General features: G+C 33.3%; 4 protein-coding genes across 4 annotated transcripts in view; all 4 read right to left on the bottom strand.

Moving 5' to 3' along the window:
* Positions 1-1,506, bottom strand: part of LOC140040500 (cGMP-inhibited 3',5'-cyclic phosphodiesterase 3A-like) — a 28,762-nt gene extending 27,256 nt beyond the window's left edge. Inside the window, exon 1 of the mRNA XM_072086487.1 lies at positions 608-1,506. Within this exon, the coding sequence (XP_071942588.1) occupies positions 608-1,411 (804 nt within the window). The 5' untranslated portion in view covers positions 1,412-1,506. The remainder of the gene's footprint in view (positions 1-607) is intronic.
* Positions 1,507-2,630: 1,124 nt separating this feature from the next.
* On the bottom strand, positions 2,631-6,099 carry LOC140039301 (acyl-coenzyme A amino acid N-acyltransferase 1-like). The gene is made up of 10 exons (XM_072084906.1): positions 6,020-6,099; positions 5,498-5,736; positions 5,076-5,330; positions 4,661-4,830; positions 4,339-4,455; positions 4,092-4,177; positions 3,654-3,753; positions 3,485-3,568; positions 3,086-3,313; positions 2,631-2,666 (listed from the first exon to the last, which is right to left on the bottom strand). The coding sequence occupies exons 1-10, from the start codon at positions 6,097-6,099 to the stop codon at positions 2,631-2,633; spliced, it is 1,395 nt and encodes a 464-aa protein (XP_071941007.1).
* A 482-nt stretch (positions 6,100-6,581) lies between these two features.
* LOC140039302 (acyl-coenzyme A amino acid N-acyltransferase 1-like) lies at positions 6,582-10,168 on the bottom strand. Its single transcript, XM_072084907.1, has 9 exons — positions 10,089-10,168; positions 9,567-9,805; positions 9,165-9,419; positions 8,814-8,983; positions 8,500-8,616; positions 8,240-8,325; positions 7,823-7,922; positions 7,206-7,410; positions 6,582-7,108 (listed from the first exon to the last, which is right to left on the bottom strand). Exons 1-9 carry the CDS (start codon positions 10,166-10,168, stop codon positions 6,972-6,974), a joined length of 1,389 nt encoding a protein of 462 aa, XP_071941008.1. The 3' UTR covers positions 6,582-6,971.
* Positions 10,169-10,650: 482 nt separating this feature from the next.
* On the bottom strand, positions 10,651-17,698 carry LOC140039303 (acyl-coenzyme A amino acid N-acyltransferase 1-like). Its single transcript, XM_072084908.1, has 10 exons — positions 17,627-17,698; positions 16,686-16,750; positions 13,627-13,865; positions 13,225-13,479; positions 12,874-13,043; positions 12,560-12,676; positions 12,301-12,386; positions 11,886-11,985; positions 11,275-11,479; positions 10,651-11,177 (listed from the first exon to the last, which is right to left on the bottom strand). Exons 1-10 carry the CDS (start codon positions 17,696-17,698, stop codon positions 11,041-11,043), a joined length of 1,446 nt encoding a protein of 481 aa, XP_071941009.1. The 3' UTR covers positions 10,651-11,040.
* Positions 17,699-18,054: the final 356 nt, after the last annotated feature.

An 18,054-nucleotide genomic window follows, 5' to 3' on the forward strand; every position in this document is an offset into this window, starting at 1 on the left:
GCACTTTACGGTACTTATGATACTGTTGTCATTGGAGGACTCAATTCTACTCAATTTTAGTCAATGTTTGATGGTACCTTAACGTTACTATAGAAACTTATTAATAATTACTACCAATGTTTATTTTCTGTCAGCTGCATTTCATGCCAATGTAGCATAAAAGCTTACCCTCTTTACAGTTTACAGTTTAGCATTGTTCTAGCACATACATAATACTACTAGCATATGTTATAGGCCTAGTAATAATGCATGTATTGAAAATGTGTATGTTTACTGATAGTATAATAAAGCTGTATTGTACTATTAGTCATTGTTATTCATTATTTGCATAATTCTAAAAATAGTCATACTAAGTATATAGTAACTTTAAACCAATGTGGTTTAAGATTGTAACTCCTCATTTTAATTTTTTTAAATGACTACATTTTCACCTCGCGCATCAAAATATCTGTCCTAAAAACGTAAAGGTAAAAGTTATTTAATTATATTGTCCAGCAAATATAGTGTCTATCAGATTTCACTGTAACTGGTTGGTCATTACATTTAAAAAATACAAATTGATACTTTTGTGAAAGTAAACCCTTTTTTACAGTACATTAAAACTTACCTGGCTTTTTGGAATAAGGGCAGGAAGAGATGTTCTTCGTGTTCTCTGGCTGTGTAATGATGCTGTGCTCGACTGGCTTGACGTTCGACGACGACAAATAACTGGAATCTTTTCATCGTGTGTAAACTGTATCGACAAATTTTGTCTCATACGTGTTTCCATGTATTTTGCAAGAATGCAACCAAAAATTCCACAAAAGTAGGCAATAAAAGGGCGTAACCATTGTGGTAGAGACCCCAGTGTGGACACACTTAAAAAGCGCATGATACTTAAAAAAATTAATACAAACACACTGTATGAATTTTTTAGGCTAGATGTTGTACTAGCTAAACATGAGAACACTAGCATAGTTGCAACCAGCCATGTACTCAGAACAGTATCTGTACCAAAAATAATTTGGCCCATAATTTCTCCAATATTGCAACCCAGAAACAGTAAATATACACTTGTACTCGTCCATGTTTTTCGCAGATAGAATGAGAGCCAATAAAATGCGCATACAATACTAAACATTGGAGCGAACAATCCACATAATAGATGAAAAAAATTCATTACACTGCTTTGGAAGAAGTAAACTCCGCAACTGATGCAGCCAACAGAAGCCGCTAGGAACGCCGCAGTTTGTGTTCGAGTGAAATGGTTAGGCTTCAAACCTAACCACGGTAAATACGGATTATAGTAACTGTATTCAATCGGTGAAACAGTAGATTTCATATATCCATTATTATCCTCGGCATCTCTGTCATAGTTTTGAGGCTTCTGTACTCCTCCGTAGCGAACACAGCCACTCTTTCGTGTCGCCATTTTTTAATTTTCCAAAATGATACCATAGGCTTGATTCAGTCGTTTTTCGCAATGGTCTTTTCGTCCGTTCTCCGACTTCCATGGAACCAAGGCTAACGTAAGTACGTACTCGTTGTTACAACCTTCCTACCAGCTGCTTAAAATTGAGGGCGCTCGTCATAATTATACCAAAATATTCAGATACACTTTCCAATAATAATTTACGGATATTCTGATATCAAAAATATTATTGCTGTCGATCAGTAAAAATAAGATGTAAATATTGCGGGTTTTATGTGAGCAAAAATGAAATTCTGACACGGATCGCGTTTTTTCCTGTAATATTTATTATTTATTTGTCATCACTTATCAGTGGCACACACTGTCGTGATATGGTGCAACCAAAATAAAACAAATGAGCAATAATAATGAAAGAAAACAAAACAAAAGCAACGGAAAAACAAAAATATATATATATACTATAAACTATATATAATAGGTACACAATTCATCAAGATCTTTTGAGTTTTGTGTTTCCTTTCAACTCTGTATCGACTTGTTTTTTGTATTTTCATGATGATGATGATTATGAATAATAACAAATATTAAATAACATTTGATTCCATTTGAAGGACCTTTCATAGTATATAATATTTATAATAACTCCATTTCAAGATTCCTAAAGACAGACGATCCTTTTATCAAAATGTCCATTACTTTCAAAATTATAGGCCTACATGGAATCGATCATCCCTTCTGACAGTTCGATAATTAATCAGTTAATCATACCGTTCAGTCGTACTTGGAATACTGTTCATTAATTTTTAATTCAATTATTTCTTGTACACAATCTCAGCGTATTTCCAATGTTCAGAACAAATTTATTAGATTCCTTACTCGCACTTGTCCTAATTATAATGTTTTTTATACAACTCTTTCAATTCTGTGTATGATTGTCCTCTTGTTGCTTTCTTATAAGTTGAATATACCAACTCGTAGGCTACTCGCAGCAAGTGTTTGCTTCACGTTCATTGTGGTCGTGTTGAATGCACAAAACGAGGTATTTTTCAGCGGTTACCTAACACATTTAATGTGCTTGTTACATGTTTGGATATTGATTTATTAATGATAGTTTAAATGTATTCAAGGGTAACATTGTTAAATCTCTATAATGTTCTGATCTTTGTTTATGTTATTGTTGCTTAATCGAATGTATTTGTATGGTTTATTATGTTTAGATTCAAATAGTGGTGGTTTCATCGATGTTGGTTGTCAACTGAATAAAATAAAAATACAATGTATACTTATATTAATGTGTAGAAAATATAATACCATAAGAATTAGGTGTGTAAGAAGAAAGTGTAAAAAAAGCTGTATTCTATGTAATTTATGTATAAATGGAAAGAATAAATGTGGGACACACCCACCAAAGAGAGAAACAAAATTAATCCTAATATTCAATTGTCAATGCCATGGTATACAATAACGCATTAATTGTATGACAACGTTAAATGGCCAATGTTTTCCTTAGAAACTGTTTCACTATTTTCCATGAATGTTTTTGTGCCGTTGCATGCTCTGGTAAGCCTCCTCCATAAGTAATTTTTGTATCGGCTACAATACAAATAAAAAAAAACCAATTTTACTAAAATTTAGAGACAGTTAAAGACATTAACATGACGTATTTAGGCCTACAAACAAACAAGTAAAATAGTCACCGTTAAATGGGTTCTTCATTATATTAGTAACTGGTAGTAACCCAGGATCAATAAGATGACCAGTTCCTGGGTAGACCAATGTCCTGTGATTGCGATGACCATGTTGATTCAACCTCTCAGTGAGCCTAGAAGCACAGTATACGCTTGGAATAATCTGATCATCTTCCCCAGCAATAAAAAGGAAATCGGCTTTGGCTTTTTCGATCTATGAAAATTGCTCTATTATTAAAACTCTGAAAATGATTCATTTAGATTTGTTTTCAGATTCATTCAGATGAGTTTGTCTACAAAAACACACTTTTCGAGCTGATCTGAAGCTGCTACCAAGACAAAAACAGTAGGATAAAGATAGGCCTACAAGTTAAAAAGTATATACCGTAATAGCAAACAGGTTTGACAAGTCCAGTGGTCCAGTAGTCCAGTAATAAAGAATATTCACTAAGTATATCACAGAATCATCCTGAGTTGAAATATGTATAATTTAAATCTGGCAAAAGTTTAATTAATTAATTTAACTCTTCCCTGATTTAAATACAATGTATTACCTGAATGGCAGTTAATTCACTTTTGTCAAAAAATTTACAACCAAACGATTTGAGGTAATTTATTGCACCATCTTTATCCACAACTGGGTTTTCGTTGTTGCTGTAAATAAGGTAAATGTATAAAATGTTATTCTATGAATTTTCAATCGTATTATTATGACGTATTCTTTAATAAATAGGCCCCTAGGTCAACTTAAGATGGCATTGTTTGCTTTGAAGACTATTGGCATCATTCTCTTGGTTCATCCTTGATTTTAATTCATTATCACATCACCAGTAAGGACTTGCAAATCCTGAAGCACTGATTCTGTACGGGACCAGCTTGACCATCCTAAACTGATAGAGAGCTAGCTAACTATCGTATACAGGCTCATTTGCATGTTGTTACTTTCGTACATATTATTCTGAAGTCTTGTGTTATACTGTACCGATATTTACTTTATGTAAGGTAATGCTCTTCCATGATATGTGAGTGGTGTCATCGTTCGATGATGGGGAGCGTTGTACGAAACAACTGCGCGTATCTGTAAAATATTAGAGTTTCTTAACAATAATTAATGGTATGTCGGAGTAACAAGATAATTAGCTTGATTGCAGACTGTTATTATGCTCACGACATTTTATTTATGTCCTTAAGGCATTCTAATTGCAAAAATTCCATATTCTCTCTAGAATAGAAACTTACCATACCAGGCCAGTACGTAGCCATAACAATACTTAGCATTGCTCCGAGTGACGTACCGACAAGTGCTATTCTAGAAGAATCCACATATTCTTGAGAAGAGAACCACGTTAGAGCTTCCTACGTTAATATAAGCAAAGTGTGATGATTTGTAATGCATATTATATTTTGTTTTATAAAAACAAAAGCACATGTATCAACCGTAATCATAAATAATGTCATGAATCATTAGTGATGGACCAAAGATGTACATATTATAAAAAAGAAAATGTATTAAATTAGACTAAATTGAGCTTATAGAAATGGCAAACCGAGTCAAAATTACCTCAAAATATCTTAAATCGACATCACCGACGTCTTTTACTAGATCTCCGTAAGCAAAGTATGGCAATGCATATGTTACAAAACCATATGAAGATAACAGAGCTGCCCTGGATGGCTTTAAACCACCACTCACACCATACATGTCAATAATTCCTGGGAATGGCCCTTTTCCTTTATAATACAAGATGAATTTGAAAGATAAAATATGTATTAGTACTGCACGAGTGAACCAAATAACACATTGCCTTATGCCTTGAAATAAACTGATTTTATATAAAGGGGCAATAATTGAGTTATTTATTTATTTTTACGTTTGGTGATTACTCAATATTAGTTTGGCGCATTGAAGAGTGGGATGATTTGGAAAAACAACAATCAACTATATAACTTTTAGTCCTGTTTCTGGTAATACTTACCAGTTGGTATACAAACAGTTCCTCGAAGCCTCCCATTTGAAACATCATATTTCTTTACATTTTCAGATAGAAACCTCCTTTCTAATTGACATGATGTCATTACATCTGACTTGTCGATCTCTCGTTTAGTCAGTGCACCTTGGTGAACACTGAAGACCATCTTCAATGGCTTTTGAACATCTCTAACTGTCAAGATTGTAGCTTTAACGTGTTTCATACATTGAAGACTCCAAAAGAGTCCAGCATTGTCCAGCCCTATAGTTGTTAGAAATGCATTTACAGAACACTGTATCACTTAAATACCAAGAAATTAATAATTATTTCTCCATTGAAACATAATTAGGTATACTCTAATCCAAATACGTTTTTTCAGAGACATATGAAAATATTTAGAATTATATAGAACATTGTCAATTGTTTACCTGTGTATGTACCGCCCAATGACGAGTGCCGATTAAGATCAATTTCGCCTGTTGCGGATGATTTGAAGTGGCCGTAAGAAACTAAAGTTTTGTCGCGATGACGGACACTTCCTTTTATGGTATACAATGAATCTGGCTCAGCAGACGTTACACAGATCCTTGGACATTCATCCACCAAGCAAGAAGAAGGAGAAACCTGCATATGTATTGACATCTGCTGGTTTAATCTATGGGCAAACCTGTAATAAAATGTCCATGGCAAAATGAATTCAATTTGTATAGACAGCGTAAATCAACTTTTTATAATCTTTATAATTTCTAAAGAAACAAAAGAAAAATCCAACCTACCTTTGGACAGTCCAGGAAATCTAAACTTGATCACATTCATACAAATGAAAGGCACACATACTGGTCTCTGTCACTCTCAAAGGCAATGCATATGCCAACGTCAATGACGACCTGATGTTAATGAGGACGGTTACCCAAATAAATGAACAACATGAACAGTTAATGTATACTTACTTATGTGCAGAATTATGTTTTGCCAAGCCAAACGATTCTTGGCACACACGTATGTAGGAGACCATACAAGACCTAAACATGTTTGTACGTTTAAATGTATACATCACGAGAATCACAAAGGCCACAGACTTGGAATTATAAACAATGAATGCATTAATTAATTTTAAAAAAAGGTACCTGTATTTTGTTAAATGTCTTATTTAATTACAGGTACGTCAATCTGTTGATGATCAAAACAGTTATTTAAAATGTTAATCAGACATACGATTGTATGCTGAACTCAATATGGAAACCATAATACTGTGTAATGAGTGGACCAAAATAGACACAAACAGATAAACCTTATTCGTATAAAATGTAAACATTTTTTGAAAATTCTTTTGTTTGGCAAGATAAGATATTAATACATTTAACATGTATGTTAGAAAAAGCATTTAAAATAATTATAAAATACATTTTAACACGATAAAACATACATTTAAACTACCGAATAAAAAATGTTAAATATGTTTTTCGCTTAGAACAAAATATACTTAAAAGGTGAATTGTTTGATTTTGGTGTACATAAACGGTAAAAGCAACTGAAGACACAACCACTGTGTTCAAGTGATTTATCTTTATCAGAATATACATAACATACATAAACCTCTACAAGAATAAGACATTACTAAACTGTTAAATTAGGATTGTTAAAAGGATAACATTCCAGATGTGCTTCAAGAGATCATTCCATTCTGCCAGTAGGCTACTCTATACTGTATTCGTTATTTCATTATTCTATCTAGGTCTACAATAATCAGGAATTTCAACTTGTACGATCAGTGTACTACTTTAAACTCTTTAAGAACCAGTTGAAGTCTTTCCCTTTCAAGTTTTTCATTAATTTAAATTAATGGTACTTCTCTTCTATTTTATTTATATACATTGATAGCTTGCTTATATGCGTAACTATTTATTTATTATTATTATTATTTTTGTTAAGTTGAATGGCCAATGTTTTCCTTAAAAACTCTTTCACTATTTTCCATGAATGTTCTTGTGCCTTTGCATGTTCTGGTAAGCCTCCTCCATAAGTAATTGTTGTATCGACTACAATACAAATTATAAAATAAAAAATTCTAGTAAATTTCACAGACAAGAGAAAACATCAAGATGTATACAAACACATATAAAGTAAAATAGTTACCGTCAAATGGGTTCCTCGTTATATTAGTGACTGGTAGTAATCCAGGATCAATAAGATGACCAGTTCCTGGGTAGACCAATGTCCTGTGATTGTGATGACCATTTTGATTCAATCTCTCAGTCATCCTAGAAGCACAGTATACGCTTGGAATAATCTGATCATCTTCCCCAGCAATAAAAAGGAAATCGGCTTTGGATTTTTCGATCTAGTATAATAAAATTAGTTATAATAAATGTTTCGAGGGGAAAAAACGGTTCATTTGCTGCAATAACGTTTCGTTTGTCTATACAGTAAATCGATCGAGTCGCTCTTAGGCTTTCAGGACATGAAGAAAAGCAGTAAAAGATACGGTACTGTAAAGTTAAGTTGAGAAACCCAAACTCAATAGTGACCCAACCAAAATAATGAAGTATGTAGACCATCACATGGATCATATCCTGTGGTGGGAGTGTGTATGGGGCTCCTATTCACACCTAAAATGAAGTTATAAACTACTTTTATTTGTGATATCTATTTTGAAAGACTATAATGTTTGCTCTCTCCGTTTAAAAATTTCTGCCATGGACCCGCAACAAGTGTATAATTTAAAAATACAATTATTATTGTTTTAGTATTACCTGAATAGCAGTTGATTCACTTTTGTTCAACAATTTACAACTAAAAGATTTTAGGTAATTTAATGCACCGTCTATATTTACAACTGGATTCCCATTGCTGCTGTTGAATAAGATAAAACTTTTTTGAATTTTTAACTTAGCACTTAAATAGATTAAAATTAAGATGGCAATGTTTGCTTTGAAGACTATCATTCTCTTGGTTCATCCTTGATTCTAATTCACAGAGTCACATCAGTGAATGTCACCAGTAAGGACTCGCAAATCCTGAAGCACTGATTCTGTACGGAATCATCTTTGCTTAATCATCATCATCCTAAATGAATAGAGAGCTCACTACCGGATACAGGTTCATTTGCATTTCATACTTTTATATATATATATATTGTGTAAATACTGTTATACTGTACCGATATTTACTTTATGTAAGGTAATGTTTTTCCATAATATGTACGGGGTGTAATCGTTCGATGATGGGTAGCGTTGTACGAAACTACTGCGCGTATCTGTAAAATATTAGAGTTTCTTTACAATAATTAATGGTATGTCGGAGTAACAAGATAATTAGCTTGATTGCAGACTGTTATTATGCTCACAAAATTTTATTTATGTCCTTAAGGCATTCTAATTGCAAAAATTCCATATTCTCTCAGATAGTAGATAGATAACTAGAAACTTACCATATCAGGCCAGTACGTAGCCATAACAATACTTAGCATCGCTCCGAGTGACGTACCGACAAGTGCTATTCTAGAAGAATCCACATATTCTTGAGAAGAGAACCACTTTAGAGCTTCCTAAGTTAATAAAAGCAAAGTAGACAACTTTTTTTGGTTTATGAAATTGAAGGCACGAGTATCACCCGTAGGCACAATCTGATTTGAAATGAATCAATGATTTTAAATGCAAATGTTCATATCTTTTTGGAAGAACTTGATTACAATTGAACTTATGAAAATGGTTTTATAAAAACACTGAGTAAAAATTACAGTACCTCAAAATATCTTAAATCGACGTCAGCAACGTCTTTTACAAGATCTTTGTAAGCAAAGTATGGCAATGCATAGGTTACAAAACCATATGAAGATAACAGAGCTGCCCTGGATGGCTTTAAACTACCATTCAAACCATACATGTCAATAATTCCTGGGAATGGCCCTTTTCCTTTATAATACAAAATACGAAATATGTACATTAGTATTGCATAACAAGTAAATTACAAATTGGCTATGATTTAAAAAAAAACTAAAATAATTAAAAATAGGCCTATACATAATAATAATATATAACATGTCAGGACTACTTTCAGCACGTCACTATGTTTTACTATTATGTTCACATTTACCAGTTGGTATGAAGACTGTTCCTCGAAGCTTCCCATCTGAAACATCATATGTCTTTACATGGTCAGAAAGAAACCTCCTATCTAATTGACATGATGTAATTGCATCTGACTTGTCGATCTCTTGTTTAGTCAGTGCACCTTGGTGAACACTGAAGACCATCTTCAATGGCTTTTGAACATCTCTAACTGTCAAGATTGTAGCTTTAACGTATTTCATACATTGAAGACTCCAAAAGAGTCCAGCATTGTCCAGCCCTATAGTTGATACCAAGAAATTAATAAATTGGCCTCCATTGTAACCTAATTAGGTATACTGTCCTCTAATCCAAAAACGTTTAATATTTTTTTCAGAGACGTAATGAAGATATATAGAAATTATATAGAAAATTGTAAATTGTTTACCTGTGTATGTACCGCCCAATGACGAGTGCCGATTAAGATCAATTTCGCCTGTTGCGGATGATTTGAAGTGGCCGTAAGAAACTAAAGTTTTGTCGAGATTACGAACACTTCCTTTTATGGTATACAATGAATCTGGCTCAGCAGACGTTACACGGATCCTTGGACATTCATCCACCAAGCAAGAAGAAGGAGAAACCTGCATATGTATTGACATCTGCTGGTTTAATCTATGGGCAAACCTGTAATAAAATTTCCATGGCAAAATGAATTCAATTTGTATAGACAGCGTAAATCAACTTTTTATAATCTTTATAATTTCTAAAGAAACAAAAGAAAAATCCAACCTACCTTTGGACAGTCCAGGAAATCTAAACTTGATCACATTCATAGAAATGAAAGGCACACATACTGGTCTCTGTCACTCTCAAAGGCAATGCATATGCCAACGTCAATGACGATCTGATGTTAATGAGGACGGTTACCCAAATAAATGAACAACATGAACAGTTAATGTATACTTACTTATGTGCAGAAATATGTTTTGCCAAGCCAAACGATTCTTGGCACACACGTATGTAGGAGACCATACAAGACCTAAACATGTTTGTACGTTTAAATGTATACATCACGAGAATCACAAAGGCCACAGACTTGGAATTATAAACAATGAATGCATTAATTAATTTAAAAAAAAGGTACCTGTATTTTGTTAAATGTCTTATTTAATGACAGGTACGTCAATCTGTTGATGATCAAAACAGTTATTTGAAATGTTAATCAGACATGCGATTGTATGCTGAACTCAATATGGAAACCATAATACTGTGTAATGAGTGGACCAAAATAGACACAAACAGATAAACCTTATTCGTATAAAATGTAAACATTTTTTGAAAATTCTTTTGTTTGGCAAGATAAGATATTAATACATTTAAAATGTATGTTAGAAAAAGCATTCAAATTAATTATAAAATACATGTTAACACGATAAAACATACATTTAAACTACCGAATAAAAAATGTTAAATATGTTTTTTGCTTAGAACAAAATATACTTAAAAGGTGAATTGTTTGATTTTGGTGTACATAAACGGTAAAAGCAACTGAAGACACAACCACTGTGTTCAAGTGATTTATCTTTATCAGAATATACATAACATACATAAACCTCTACAAGAATAAGACATTACTAAACTGTTAAATTAGGATTGTTAAAAGGATAACATTCCAGATGTGCTTCAAGAGATCATTCCATTCTGCCAGTAGGCTACTCTATACTGTATTCGTTATTTCATTATTCTATCTAGGTCTACAATAATCAGGAATTTCAACTTGTACGATCAGTGTACTACTTTAAACTCTTTAAGAACCAGTTGAAGTCTTTCCCTTTCAAGTTTTTCATTAATTTAAATTAATGGTACTTCTCTTCTATTTTATTTATATACATTGATAGCTTGCTTATATGCGTAACTATTTATTTATTATTATTATTATTTTTGTTAAGTTGAATGGCCAATGTTTTCCTTAAAAACTCTTTCACTATTTTCCATGAATGTTCTTGTGCCTTTGCATGTTCTGGTAAGCCTCCTCCATAAGTAATTGTTGTATCGACTACAATACAAATTATAAAATAAAAAATTCTAGTAAATTTCACAGACAAGAGAAAACATCAAGATGTATACAAACACATATAAAGTAAAATAGTTACCGTCAAATGGGTTCCTCGTTATATTAGTGACTGGTAGTAATCCAGGATCAATAAGATGACCAGTTCCTGGGTAGACCAATGTCCTGTGATTGTGATGACCATTTTGATTCAATCTCTCAGTCATCCTAGAAGCACAGTATACGCTTGGAATAATCTGATCATCTTCCCCAGCAATAAAAAGGAAATCGGCTTTGGCTTTTTCGATCTAGTATAATAAAATTAGTTATAATAAATGTTTCGAGGGAAAAATCGGTTCATTTGCTGCAATAACGTTTAGTTTGTCTATACAGTAAATCGATCGAGTCGCTCTTAGGCTTTCAAGACATGAAGAAAAGCAGTAAAAGATACTGTAAAGTTAAGTTGAGAAACCCAAACTCAATAGTGACCCAACCAAAATAATGAAGTATGTAGACCATCACATGGATCATATCCTGTGGTGGGAGTGTGTATGGGGCTCCTATTCACACCTAAAATGAAGTTATAAACTACTTTTATTTGTGATATCTATTTTGAAAGACTATAATGTTTGCTCTCTCCGTTTAAAAATTTCTGCCATGGACCCGCAACAAGTGTATAATTTAAAAATACAATTATTATTGTTTTAGTATTACCTGAATAGCAGTTGATTCACTTTTGTTCAACAATTTACAACTAAAAGATTTTAGGTAATTTAATGCACCATCTATATTTACAACTGGATTCCCATTGCTGCTGTTGAATAAGATAAAACTTTTTTAAATTTTTAACTTAGCACTTAAATAGATTAAAATTAAGATGGCAATGTTTGCTTTGAAGACTATCATTCTCTTGGTTCATCCTTGATTCTAATTCACTAGAGTCACATCAGTGAATGTCACCAGTAAGGACTCGCAAATCCTGAAGCACTGATTCTGTACGGAATCATCTTTGCTTAATCATCATCCTAAATGAATAGAGAGCTCACTACCGGATACAGGTTCATTTGCATTTCATACTTTTGTATACATATATATTGTGTAAATACTGTTATACTTTACTGATATTTACTTTATGTAAGGTAATGTTTTTCCATAATATGTACGGGGTGTAATCGTTCGATGATGGGTAGCGTTGTACGAAACTACTGCGCGTATCTGTAAAATATTAGAGTTTCTTTACAATAATTAATGGTATGTTGGAGTAACAAGATAATTAGCTTGATTGCAGACTGTTATTATGCTCACAACATTTTATTTATGTCCTTACGGCATTCTAATTGCAAAAATTCCATATTCTCTCAGATGTAGATAGATAACTAGAAACTTACCATATCAGGCCAGTACGTTGCCATAACAATACTTAGCATCGCTCCGAGTGACGTACCGACAAGTGCTATTCTAGAAGAATCCACATATTCTTGAGAAGAGAACCAATTTAGAGCTTCCTAAGTTAATAAAAGCAAAGTAGACAACTTTTTTTGGTTTATGGAATTGAAGGCACGAGTATCACCCGTAGTCACAATCTGATTTGAAATGAATCAATGATTTTAAATGCAAATGTTCATATCTTTTTGGAAGAACTTGATTACAATTGAACTTATGAAAATGGTTTTATAAAAACACTGAGTAAAAATTACAGTACCTCAAAATATCTTAAATCGACGTCAGCAACGTCTTTTACAAGATCTTTGTAAGCAAAGTATGGCAATGCATAGGTTACAAAACCATATGAAGATAACAGAGCTGCCCTGGATGGCTTTAAACTACCATTCAAACCATACATGTCAATAATTCCTGGGAATGGCCCTTTTCCTTTATAATACAAATTACGAAATATGTACATTAGTATTGCATAACAAGTAAATTACAAATTGGCTATGATTTAAAAAAAAAACTAAAATAATTAAAAATAGGCCTATACATAATATAATATATAACATGTCAGGACTACTTTCAGCACGTCACTATGTTTTACTATTATGTTCCCATTTACCAGTTGGTATGAAAACTGTTCCTCGAAGCTTCCCATCTGAAACATCATATGTCTTTACATGGTCAGAAAGAAACCTCCTATCTAATTGACATGATGTCATTGCATCTGACTTGTCGATCTCTTGTTTAGTCAGTGCACCTTGGTGAACACTGAAGACCATCTTCAATGGCTTTTGAACATCTCTAACTGTCAAGATTGTAGCTTTAACGTGTTTCATACATTGAAGACTCCAAAAGAGTCCAGCATTGTCCAGCCCTATAGTTGATACCAAGAAATTAATAAATTGGCCTCCATTGTAACCTAATTAGGTATACTGTCCTCTAATCCAAAAACGTTTAATATTTTTTTCAGAGACGTAATGAAGATATATAGAAATTATATAGAAAATTGTAAATTGTTTACCTGTGTATGTACCGCCCAATGACGAGTGCCGATTAAGATCAATTTCGCCTGTTGCGGATGATTTGAAGTGGCCGTAAGAAACTAAAGTTTTGTCGCGATGACGGACACTTCCTTTTATGGTATACAATGAATCTGGCTCAGCAGACGTTACACAGATCCTTGGACATTCATCCACCAAGCAAGAAGAAGGAGAAACCTGCATATGTATTGACATCTGCTGGTTTAATCTATGGGCAAACCTGTAATAAAATGTCCATGGCAAAATGAATTAGATTTGTATAACACAGCGTAAATAAACTTTTTATAATCTGAATGCATACGAATATGCCAACTGAAACATAACTAACAAGAAATATTTCTTACAAAAAACGCTGCTCGCTTATTGAAAAATATTTTTTATTTCAAATGTTTTTGAATGTGTCATTTTATTGTCACATAATAGTTATTTTACCTGAAAAAATGTAATTTAAAGCAACAAATATTTAAATTGTCTGTCAGACAATGGTTTTTGGGTTTCTTTTCTCTTTTTATATGTAAATAAATATTGTTTTTGTGTTACAGAAGTGAATACTCAATTTCTGTCACTTTAGTTAATTTTATTGCTAAGGTCAAGTCTGGGGGTCACTTCATCACCCTAGATATTTCAAGTGTGAAGTATCCTATTACAAACACAAACTTTAATGGACTGTTTCGATAATAATTCAATGAATATCTGACAGTGAATATACCAGAAATGCTTTGGGATTTGTAATTTTAGCATGACATGTCCTAATAGACTCTTTTCCCAGACGTTTTTGGGGTCTACAGTAGCAGCTGGAAATCTATAAATTATAGTGGAGTTTCCATTTTCGCAAAAATTGTCGTCCTTAGAACTATAACTGCTGCTTGCTTTAGCTTCTGATTGAGTAGTCCTAATGGGACGTAGCGGGCTAGAGCAGCAGCGTGAAAAGTCAATTTACGACCTGATGTTAATGAGGTCGGCTTCTTCTTCTTTTTAAACTTTTTTACCTCAAGAACTCCAATGGAAATAAACCTGAGTTATTTGTTTTCTTGGACGATCCTGATCGAAATCACCTTTTCTCACCCTTTTTATCTCTTTTGAATTTGTAATGGTTTTTAATTTTTTAGTTTTTATTCGGTTTTAGATTTTTTAAAAATATTGTTATATTTGTTTTATATGTTGTTTTTAATACTGTTTTATTCATGAACTTAAAACTTGTGATTTTGATCAAATAAATGAATGAATGAACTAAATAAATGAACAAAATGAACAGTTAATATATAGCCCTTACTTAATGTGCAGAATTATGTTTTGCCAAGCCAAACGGTGCTTGGCACAAACGTGTGTAGGAGACCATACAAGACCTAAACATGTTTGTACGTTTAATTGTATACATAACGAGAAGCAATAATTGGTTTAAAAAAAAAAGTACCTGTATATTTATTTTGTTAAATTTCTTATTTAATGACAGGTACGTCATTTTGTTTATTTCAAAACAGTTAATGTTAATCAGACATGCGATTGCATGCTGAATTCAATATGGAAACCATAATACTGTGTAATATGTGGAAAATTCTCTTGTTTGGCAAGTCCAGTCAAAGTTTTCGATCAAAATTATTATATCTCATAATGCAACGCGTTTGTTTGGCTACTCTGTATGCATAATCATACAACTTCCTCGCGATCTGTGTGAAAACACCTTCATGACAAGTTGTAAACAATCTTAATTAGCACCATGCATAATGCATACTCGAGGTTTGAAATCTTTGTTTACTTTCGTTCGCGACAATTTTCCAGACGAAATGTAATCAAATTAATTTACCTGTAGGCTAATTATGTAAACTTGTTGTTTTTGGCTAGAATTTTCGACTTAAAGTGAATAACTTTAATATTACTTTGATATGGCTATTTTAAATTTAGAATATTTTGACCTTCATTTTTTGTGTTTCAAGGGACAATACCATACATCTTTAATTATTTCAGATGTGTCTTTCAGCATTTGGCTCTTTTTTATTCGGCCCATCTACCACCATTATATTCGGCGCTCTTTATGATTCGGCCCTTTCTGCATTACGTTCGGCTCTTTTTTAATCGGCCTTTTTTATACGTCGCAATTAAAATGTAACCTTTGACATGGGATCAAATGGAAGAAAATCAACGGCTGGAAATGAGTCTATGAAAGGTTTACAAACATTTCATTATCATGACGCCAACCACCATGTGTAGCCAACCGATTAAAGATGTGTTGAATAACCTAAATTTAAGTCATCTTTTAACACATTTTGAGAAAGAAAGGGTAAATTATTAATATTAAATGTTAGCCTAGGCCATAAATCAAACATTTTCTCTCTCAAAATGGTCAATAGAACTAAAGTTTAATGGCGTTCCATATTAAGCTCTTTCAGGATGTTGTTTACTTGGTTGAGTAGGCCTACTTATTTAACGGAGTATTTTGAGCGTTATGAGATTGTTCTTAACGAACAAGCACGAATGTGCAATACTCGGGGTACAGGGTAAAAGAAGCTGTAATGACGTCATAAGACGGGATGTAACGTCACATACACATCAATAACCTCGCTACCAAATACGGCTATATTCCGAAAAGTTACGTCACATAACCGGAAATAATAATTACGGTAAATTATGAAATCTGATTTTTGCACAATATCATTAAATAGGTTTTACTGTATATATTCTTATTCTCCCAAGTCAAGCCAAGTTGAAATGACACCAAACACGGCTATATTACGACGAAAATCTTTGGCACCAAGGTGCCATCTTCAAGACGTCATATGGCTGCATCCAGTTAGCACGGCGCTGAAACAATGTATATTCAAAAGTGAAAGTACTTTTTTTTACGCTTTTTTCCCTAATTTTTTTTCGCGTAAAGGACTAGTAGGACTTGAAAGTTGGCTCAATAGTGTCCAGATGGAAGAAGAAGAGGAAGAGGAGAAGTACTCCGAGTTAAAAAATGCGTTTTAAACGTTTTCTATTCGAATAACGTTCTGTTGAGCACACATTTACAATTTGAATACAAAAATACTCAACGAATGTTTACGTTGACAACGAAAGTTCCAGTTCGAATACGACAATTGACGACCTGATGTCAATGAGGTCGGCTAACTAAATAAATGAACAAAATGAACAGTTAATGTATACTTACTTATGTGCAGAATTATGTTTTGCCAAGCCAAACGGTGCTTGGCACAAACGTGTGTAGGAGACCATACGAGACATAAACATGTTTGTACGTTTAATTGTATACATCACGAGAAGCAATAATTGATTAAAAAAAAAAGTACCTGTATATTTATTTTATATATATATATAGGAGACCATACGAGACATAAACATGTTTATATTATTTTATTTATATATATAAAATAAATATACAGGTACAAACATGTTTAGGTCTTGTATGGTCTCCTACACACGTTTGTGCCAAGCACCGAGGTCCCGCTTCGTGAATAAAAATAGATGAGGGTGAATCAATTTGATCTCTGGTGCGCGTGCGTACAATTGAGGACTAGTGCTGTTCCGCCGTACCACGCCGAGGGTCCCGTGGTCTAATGGTTAGGCCAGCTGCATATCAAGCAGACGGTCCGAGTCTTTATCGTTTCAAATTAATTAATTAAATTTCAGTACATCACCGGGCGGTTTAAAATTAACATATTTACATATATAAAAATATCTCTTCGGAGAATAAAAATACTGAATAGATGAGGGTGTATCAATTTGATCTCTGTTGCGCGTGCGTACAATTGAGGACTGGTGCTGTTCCGCCGTACCACGCCGAGAGTGTGAAAGAGTCGCTATCCAATTGAGTTTGAACAATACCATGAAAGCCCCAGGTCTAATAGTTAGGACAGCTGCGTATCAAGCAGACGGTCTGAGTCTCGGTTGGGGCTTTTTCTCATTCTCACAGATTTCTTCATCTTTATCGTTTCAAATTAATTAATTACATTTTAGTAAAGTATATAAATAGCTGAAATGAATTACTTGTTTCTGGATCTCAGCATGTGCTGGATCCGGAGTCGAGGCTATGCCTATAAGCCCTCTTGAAAATGACATCATATCTCAAAAACCACCAATTTTAAAGGGTGGTTGGTCCATGCCTGTTCGACTTGAATTTTTTATCTTGAACATACTTCCCCCGTGACGTTACATCCGGTCTTATGACGTCATTACAGCTTCTTTTGCTGTACCCCCCCCCCCCCTCGCACTTGTTTATCTTTAGCTAAACGCTCTGCCACCACATGGTGCAATTATATATTTATTTATTTATCTATTTCCTTTATTGCATCAAGTAAACAGTGATGAAGTTGACATAAATATAATAATAAATATATAATAATTTTGTATTGTTAGATTTTAAGATTTATATATATTTTTATTGGTATAGTTTATTCCATTCTGTAAGGGGCGGG

Source organism: Antedon mediterranea, chromosome 2, assembly GCF_964355755.1.
Source record: "Antedon mediterranea chromosome 2, ecAntMedi1.1, whole genome shotgun sequence".
Lineage (NCBI taxonomy): Eukaryota > Metazoa > Echinodermata > Crinoidea > Comatulida > Antedonidae > Antedon > Antedon mediterranea.